The 8,597-nt window shown below is 39.7% G+C and overlaps 1 protein-coding gene across 1 annotated transcript; it reads right to left on the bottom strand.

Annotated features, from left to right (window-relative positions):
• Positions 1 to 3,533: 3,533 nt before the first annotated feature.
• Positions 3,534 to 7,322, bottom strand: dusp2 (dual specificity phosphatase 2). The gene is made up of 4 exons (XM_058635167.1): positions 6,717 to 7,322; positions 6,145 to 6,260; positions 5,272 to 5,491; positions 3,534 to 4,534 (listed from the first exon to the last, which is right to left on the bottom strand). The coding sequence occupies exons 1-4, from the start codon at positions 7,102 to 7,104 to the stop codon at positions 4,317 to 4,319; spliced, it is 942 nt and encodes a 313-aa protein (XP_058491150.1). The 5' UTR covers positions 7,105 to 7,322; the 3' UTR covers positions 3,534 to 4,316.
• Positions 7,323 to 8,597: the final 1,275 nt, after the last annotated feature.

Below are 8,597 nucleotides of genomic sequence, written 5' to 3'. Positions count from 1 at the left end.
AGTGGTGCATGAGAGGGTAAAGTGAGAAAGTGCTGGGTAGTGTTCCAAGGCAGAGGAAACCTAGAGTTCTGGATTTATTCTTGTTGAATACTCAATACAGCCATTTGTATTCCACAGTGAAATGCTGATTTATGTGAAAAATCATCAATCAATACTTTCTCACAGAGAAATGTTGCCACTGTATGGTCGACAGAGTTAGATTTCAGTGTTTCAGGGATATTGGACTGAGTTTCAGAGGTGAGTTTTGGACATTTTTAAGTGACGTTATGTAACAAAGTGGCAAAGACTGGAGCGCGAAGCTGGAGATTTATACTGCAGCGGTCAGGATGGCGAGGAGCAGGTGTGCAGGTGGAGCAGCAGGAAGAGAAGGAGGTCAGACATGCGCAGCCATGAGAAAACATACCGATTGGCATTCATTTACAAATCAAACTAAACATTGCATAACCAAACTTTGTTCAACGAGGGCCAGATTTGATAATGTGAAGATTTCCCAGAGGCCAATGGTCCCTTCAGACCTTTGTTAACAGTAAAAGTTACAAACAAATGAACCTGTTTTATAATAATTCAATTTTAATTGTCACAATTATCATTTTTAAATGGCAATGTAACCAAATCTTAGTCCACACAAAAGTGAAAATATTTAAAGAAATCGGTCTTTCTTTCACATCTGGAGTCAAATAACATAAAAGATGACATATATATATATGACATATTTTATGTTAGCCTTTAAATTAAAAACAATTCATGTGCCATTTGTGTCCCCTTGTCCTTTTTGAATGACACAAGAAAGAACCCCAACCTTGTTATTAAAGTAACTAAGTAACTTTTACTCTGAGTACATTTTAAACAAGCTACTTTTTTTTTACTTTAACTTGAGTACATTTGTAGACCAGTATCAGTATTGTGGTACTTTTACTTGGGTAGAATATTTCAGTACTCAGTACCACCTCTGAATGTATGTATCTGTCTGTCAAACCCAGGATTCTAGTTTGAAATCACAACTCCTGACCAGCTCAGTTAACGATATATAATACGATATAATAAATAATACATTATACCAGACTTTGGACATCCCTGCTTTAAGACCTATCTCTTCAAACATAGTTAATATTTTGCCACTGTTTTTGTTGTACTTTCCCATTTTTACTCTTTTATTGTAAGGCATCCTTGTTTTTTTTTTCAATATAACATAAATTTAAGTTATTATTATACAGATTATTATTAATATTAGTGGTAATAGTCATATATGCAAACGTCTATTTAATCTCAAAGAAGAAGACAAAGCCATGGAAGAATTACTCACAACTCCACACACAGTGTCACATGCCAAAGGCCTGAAACCGCCGATTTGATCATTAACTCAGAAGACGTCCAGTATATGTCTTTAGTGTTAAACTTTAACCTGAGAAGTTAATGGATAAATTGAAGCGCCATAAACTCAGTTAACCTTAAAACTAAAAATAAACAGTCAGTTATATTTCCGTACATGTTGAGCAATGGATACTTCCACATGGGTGACGTGGACGCTTGTGGCCACACGGGACTGTGGGTGGCATAAGTGGAGTCAGAGGACAATTACTGTAGGTGGGGACATTTGTCCTTCACTGCACCAGTAGCTCTTGTATCATGCCATATGAAATTGTTGCTCAATTTTCCTGTGTGATCTATGGAAACCTGTGGTCAACACGTGATGGAAACATTGAAGCTTCACGCAGGTAGTTTTCCAAAACACATTGAGTGAGTGATAACTTAATAACTTATGTCTTGAATGAATGAGTTTTCCTTTTTCCTTTTTTTCGGCACATTATGTTAATCAGGCTCCCTCGCGACCCACATGAGGAGGATAAAGCGGTAGAAGATGGATGGATGGATGTTAATCAGATCAACAATAATCTAATACTGACTGGATTTAACAATCTGTCTGATTAGAAACAGCCTCCATTAACGTTGCTCTCCTCCCCCTCTAAAATGTCTAAAAGTTGTTCTCTTAAAATGAGTGAGTGGAAATGAAATGTATGTTAGTGGTTGCTGAGGTCAAAAGCACTTTAGACTGTAAAAACTCATGTGCTGCAGATAATCCGACAAAATGCTCAGTAATTCTGGGTTTTAATGTGTCCTGGTTCAGCATGAGAGAGGTCAGTGTGAAATTGCTGTGTGGTCACACACTCAAGAATAACTGTCTGTCACAGAGCCATAGTTACAGACTCAGATCTTTTTCAGAAAAAAAACACTTATGTGTGACCAGACTGTGGCGGTCCTTCTGATTTATATTTAGAGAGGACACATATATTAACTATAACTGTACAATTAAAAAAAATCCAGTATCCAGTAAAAATGTGCATGTTCTCCCTGTGTGTGCGTAGGTTTCCTCTCACAGTCCAAAAACATGCAGATTTGGGGATTAGGCAAATTGGACACTATAAATTGACCATAGGCGTGAGTGTGAGAATCAATGGTTGTTTGTCTCTATGTGGCCCTGTGATGACCTGTCCAGGATGTACCCGCCTTTTGATTTATGTCAGCTGGGATTGGCACCAGAGGATAAAGTGGTAGAAGATGGATGCATCAAGTAAAACATATCTGAGCATCTGAGAGCACAGCTTGGCCTTAGATGAACTTTGAATCCATCAGAAAGGTAAGAAAGTGACGTTTGTGATGACACACACACACTAACCCATCCTCCTAAATGAACAGTCACAACCACACCGAAGCATTGCAAAAGTAGCTTGTGGTCATATCTCAGGTTCCACACCTTAAATGGCAGAGTAAGGAACAAATCTGCACACACAGCTTTTATAAACTGAAAGATGGCATCAGAGAGACAGGCAGCGCTAATGTTTACCTCGCATGACTCATGAGTCATGTGAGTACTTCCTCAAGAGAAAGAGTTTGCCCAAGCTGAAGCCAATCTGACGTTTAACTGGTATGAATGAAAAGTTGAAATGTTTGGTCTGAAAGAAGTTGAAAAATCTGCGCAAAATGAGGGATTGATAGTAGAAAATATATTTAAAATCAGAATAAATCCATTGGGACTGTCTGAAACAATGGCTAAACACGTGATGTGTCACCACCACGTCTCTCATACGTTGTGATGTGACATGTCTAAACTGTCCGTGAAGTACAACACAACTGTGAAAGTGAACGACATAAGCGCATTTCAGCCACTGTGATACAATCACACTGAAGGAGAAGATATTGGAGAGTGGAGGCCGAGGGAATTAAATTTTCAAAAATAAAAAAGACTCATGACATGCAATCAATAATGTCCTAAATGAGCTGAATATTTGCTGTCACTGTGTGCGTTTACCTGTGCGCAGTCTAATCTGCTGATCTGAGTTAGCTGACCTCCTGAGATACACAGAGGAAGGACCAGCCTTCCAAACGACTCAAAGCAAGGCCCTTGCCCAAAGAATGAATAGAGTTCTTACTCTAAATCTAAATTACTTTTATTTCGTATAAGTGATTGTACACTTATACGAAGATACTTTGTGATAGTGTGTTCATTGGATTTAATAAATAATGACATTTTAAAATACCCATCACGCCACCCCTCCCAGGGGCCCCTCCCTCTGAGTTTTGAGTGAATGCCTGCTCTGTTGCAAAGCCAGTGTGGTAAACAATATACAGTATATTGTGTAACAGAATAAACAGACTCAATATGCCCTCCACTGTGTTTTTATTTCACTGGCAAAACAGCAGGAATCAGCCAAACCTTGTAGGTATAAAGTGCAGTAACAGACAGCATTAGTGTTGTTGTAACGAATGCTGCAATAATAAATAAGAAACAATACAAAAAAATCTATTTACATGATATAAAAATACAACTTCTTCCAGTTTGAGAGTCATTTTTCTCAGGACACAGAATGATTTGACCCCCAAAGAGGCCTCAGTCTAGTGCATTTTCATAAATTGAACAATAAAACTAGAGATTTATATATTATTGCTATGAGTAGGTAACAGTGTTGTCTCATTAAAAAAAAGGAGTCATTTCACAGCTGTCAGGGCGGTGAAGCCCTTACAGATGACCAGGCACACAAGTCAAACAAAGTAACACACAAACACAAAAACAGATGCAATTACCCTTGAGTATGAAATATTAGGGGGATTTCATCATTGCTGGTTTGACCTGCTGGCTCAGGATCACAGTTGTTCATAATGTGTAAAACAAACAAAGATCCCTTGTGTGAATTTGTAGAATTCAGATCCAGTCATGAGTAAGTTTTAACAGGGTTTTTACATCTGCACTAGTTTTGATGGTACAAACGATTATTTTGTACATACGAGTCCAGCACAGAGCGAACACCCTCATCCTGGGTTCATCCTCTACAGAGAACGTCAGTCTCAAACTGAAGCAGCTGTCCCATGAAGGCCAGGTTCGGCGAGATGACGTGGCGCCGCTGCTTCACAAAGTCAAAGGCCTCCTCCAGCCGCACGCGCTGCGTGTGCATGAGATACGCCAGACAGATGGTGGCAGAGCGGGAGATACCTGCGTGACAGTGCACAAGCACCCGGCCACCACTCTGCTTTACAGAGTCTGTAGGAAAAAGAAAAGAGGAGGAGAGGTCAGCTGAAAGTGCTCCATTTCACATTGGTGTCAGTGACATGGAGGAGAATGTTTTACATGCACAAACACACTTAAAAGCTTTAAAAAACACACACACCTTGCTTAAAATTAAACTATTAATGGAAATATGTTGAAACTAGTGCCGACACAAGCCATTGTTGCCATAACCATTTTTTGTAAAAATCATTTTGTAAGGTAAGAGGTGTATGTGTAATTAGGCTTTAGCTTCAGCCTACACCCATTCAGTTTACCACTGACAACTTAGATGTGCTTTTGTCTTATATATGTGTTTTGTTTATTGAAAATGAACCAATGTTTAACCTGAAAGTCACTGTGCTGTGACTTGAAAAATGAGTTAATCAAACGATAACTTTTAAGCAAAAGCAAAAGGACCTCCATTTCATTTCTCCTCTGCAGCTTGTGCAGCGTAATCCGGTTGTTTCATAATCAGATGATTAAGATGTTGGCCCACAAGTCGAGGCAACCCAAGGGATTATTGTGTAAGAGAAACACTTTGAATATTATTGTGAATTTCCCCAGTGTGGAATCAATAAAACCTGATCTAATCTTATTTTGACTCATCTCTGAATGGCACATTTTAAGAATATGAGACAAGTTCTTTTGGGCTCATGTTACAGACAGTCCCAATCATGACTCGACCTTCATTACACACTAGAACAGGTAGAACGAGGGGGATGTTTACTCACCAATGAAGGCGATAGCGGTGGAGAAGCAGGCTCCGATGTCAGCAGCCAGGCTGTCCTCCACAGTGAGACGCAGGTACTCAAACTCCCCCTCGTAAAAGTTGGGGCAGGTGGAGGAAACGTTGAGCAGCGCTGTGATGCCCACCGCTGCCAGAGTCTCTCTGCGCGACGAGTGGACAGCACTGCCCAGAAACAGGAAGGGCAGCAACTCAACTGGACCGTCCTGAAATTCACAGAATCCAAAGAAAATCCATATTTACAACCAAGTCATTTTGAAAGAGAGGAGTTAAATGGTCTCAGTCGCTATTTTCAGCTCTTCTTCAAAAGAAAATGATACATTTTGTCAATTATGTCCCCGTTGAGAGGAATATAGACAATAAAGCATGGCATATATGAATGGACACAACGTTGGTTGCTTGGTGAAATTTAATCTCAAGGCAGGATGAGAGCTCACATCTCAGGTGTGCTAAAATCTCTTCACTGGCTGCCTGACGCTTTTAATATGCATTTTAAAAATCTGTTATTGGACTTGCATCTGAACAAGTCTCAGATATACTTTTCACTCAAATTGTCTGGCACTGGACTTCTAAGTGTGAGGACAAAAACCTTTGGGGTAGCAGCTGAGCAGAGTTGATTTATTTTTACATGGAACAGCCAACTACAAATTAATTTAACTTTAAATTAAAGTTATCTGAACACCTATATCTTTTTAGCTTAGCTATTTTGTTTTATTGCCATTATAGTTGCTGTAATTTCAAATTGTATTGTAAATTGCTGTTGTTAAAATCACCAAGAAGCTGTACAAATAAAGTCAGTGAAGGATTGATTTGATGTAAACTCTTGTTATCACCAGTTAAAAAGTAAATTTCCTCCCACCTGATCGTATGCTGGTGTTTTCCGGCCTGTTGGCTCTGGCTCTGCTGTAGAGAGGAGGCTGTTGGCAGAGATGTAACAGAGCTCTGGACAAGCTTCGGAAAATCTCTCAAATCCACCTAAAATGGAGGTCACATGGTGTTTAGCCCAACAACAACAACTCCAATCACCATGAGAGGTAAACAAGAAAAGGAAGTCAACACCTACAAGATCAACAGTTGGATTTTCAGAGAGTAAATAAGCCACATCCTGTTGGCTTCTTGAAACAAATATTACCATGATTAGTGTGTTTATTCTAGTATAAAAGCTGATGTTAAATTTCCTTTCACATTAATCTACAGTAATCTAAGAGCAGATTTTTTGATCTTGTAAACTGAGTCAGTGGTTTCTCTGAAGTTTTTTTTCCCACAATCTCAGAATTTCAATTCACCATATTGTTTTATGCACCAAATTATTTTGAATTAGTTCTTTTTATGTGAAGTCTATTATGATTTTGCTGCATGTTTCTGCTGAAGTTATGAAACACTGAATTAAAAAAAATAATGTATTATGATTATAATAAAGTTTCTTCTTACCTTGTAGGAAGCAGATCTGCGTGTGGACCTCGCTCTGCAGAGCCGCGAGCAGCATCTGGGCCACGCTCTCTGCCTTCAGCTCGGCCACGGAGCGGCTGTTCTCATCCACCACCACCACAGCGGAGAACTCCCCGCGCTGCAACCGCCCCAGCAGCGCCTTGTCCGGGATGAGCCACTCCAGAGCCACCACTGAGGTCTTGGATCTCCGCCGCAGCATGGAGTTCCAGTTGACATTGCGGGAGTCGCAGATGTGCGTCAGGGAAAAGTCAAGGAAAGGCCTGCAGTCCAGCACCACATAGCCGGCAGAGGAGCACTGGTCCCGGGGCGTCCTGAGAATGTGGACCAGCTCATCGCCAGTGATCTCCAAAGGCTCGCAGGTGGAAGTCATGGCTCAGAAAAATAAATTTAAATTGAGTGAATACGTAAATATCTGTGATATTTTAAACTTCAGAAAGAGTAAATAAATTTAAAAAACACAATCTCTGTGTAAGTGACTGTAAAGAGCACTTTACTGTCAGCTCAGTTAAAATCAGCTTTAGACTTTGAGTTTCACTTGTTCATTGATAACAGCTGTGGAAGGGGCGGGGTCACTGCGGTCACGCCTCGTTTTTGCCACACAAGGAAGAACGTCAGAGGCGGAACGACCATATATGGGCTGCCCGGCACTCCTCATATGGACACTGACGTCAGAGCTGATTTTCCTATTGTCGTTAGGGTTATCCTCCGCTGGGGTGTTTTGGTGTTGAATGACGTTACGGCTCCAGAGGGAATAAGGCTGAAGGCTGTTGTTATTTGGGTGAGAGACTAAAAAGGCCTCTGGTGAACCACTTCTGCTTTCTCAGCTTCTGCACTCTGAAGTTACACTTCCTCTCACGTCAATGTTTCCCTCATGTCCTGCATTCACCAAGTAAAGTAATGTACTGATGAGATAGTCTTCCTCCTCCATCGCTGTAGAGCAGACTTGAGTACTTTGAAAGGTTGTAAATGTCTTTATTGTATTTTATTTGATTTTATGAACAGGTCACAACCAGTAATAGTAGACCAAAATTACGGTTATATCTTACATTTGTAGAGCGTATAGGGCTCCAATTCTACGCTAGTATTACCGGGCAGCTCACATAATAGCACAGATCTGTTGGATTTTAGACAAAACAAACACACAATGGGCTGAAATTGAACATATAACAACAACGTCATTAACCTTAAAGTTCCAGTGTGTAACATTAAGATGGGTTTGTTTGTATAAATGTATTATTGCTTTGAAATAGAACTTGTTTGTTTGTTTTTTCCAGCCTCAGTTAGTCTTTTATACGTACCTCACTTTAGGCAAGGCTCTTGTTTTAAAGAGGTTTCTACAGTAGTCCAGGCGGAGAAAAAAACAACAACCAGAGCTTTCATTTCATGTTGAAGTGGAAGCTGATTAAACAAATACCTTTCTGGTTTGCAAAAGCCACTGTAGTTCCCTGATGAGGGGTGATTGAAGTACCCTAACCCTTGAACTTCCAAAGAAATACAAAAAGACAACAACAAAATTGGTCGGAAATACAGCTGAAGTTTGTTTTCCATGTGACACCACACAACATTATTTCAGTCAAATCTCATAAAACCACACATTTTTCATTACACATGACGAGTTCTAGACTCTAAGTCTTTCAACTTTACTTTTACTTACATTTATTTATTTATATACATTTTTTTTAGTTGGGAATATTTAATTTTGGAGAGTCTGTATTTGAATAGTTCTGTAAAAAGTAGGTTTTCAGGGGGTTTGAGGATTTTCCAGGAGTTGCGTTTTGTGTGCTTTCACGTTCTTTTCCAATGTGTCAGTTCTAAATCAGTGACATTGAAATCTAGCAGCCATAATTCTAATTTAGGGCAATA

The sequence above is a fragment of the Solea solea genome, chromosome 8, assembly GCF_958295425.1.
Source record: "Solea solea chromosome 8, fSolSol10.1, whole genome shotgun sequence".
NCBI lineage: Eukaryota > Metazoa > Chordata > Actinopteri > Pleuronectiformes > Soleidae > Solea > Solea solea.
This window is presented reverse-complemented; position numbering and strand designations above follow the sequence as displayed.

Coding starts and splice junctions, on each gene's coding strand:
- dusp2 (XM_058635167.1), bottom strand. CDS start 7,104: ATGACTTCCACCTGCGAGCCTTTGGAGATCACTGGCGATGAGCTGGTC. Junction 6,261..6,716: donor GCAGATCTGCTTCCTACAAG/GTAAGAAGAAAC, acceptor CCTCCATTTTAG/GTGGATTTGAGAGATTTTCC. Junction 4,535..5,271: donor CACCGCTATCGCCTTCATTG/GTGAGTAAACAT, acceptor TTTTTCCTACAG/ACTCTGTAAAGCAGAGTGGT.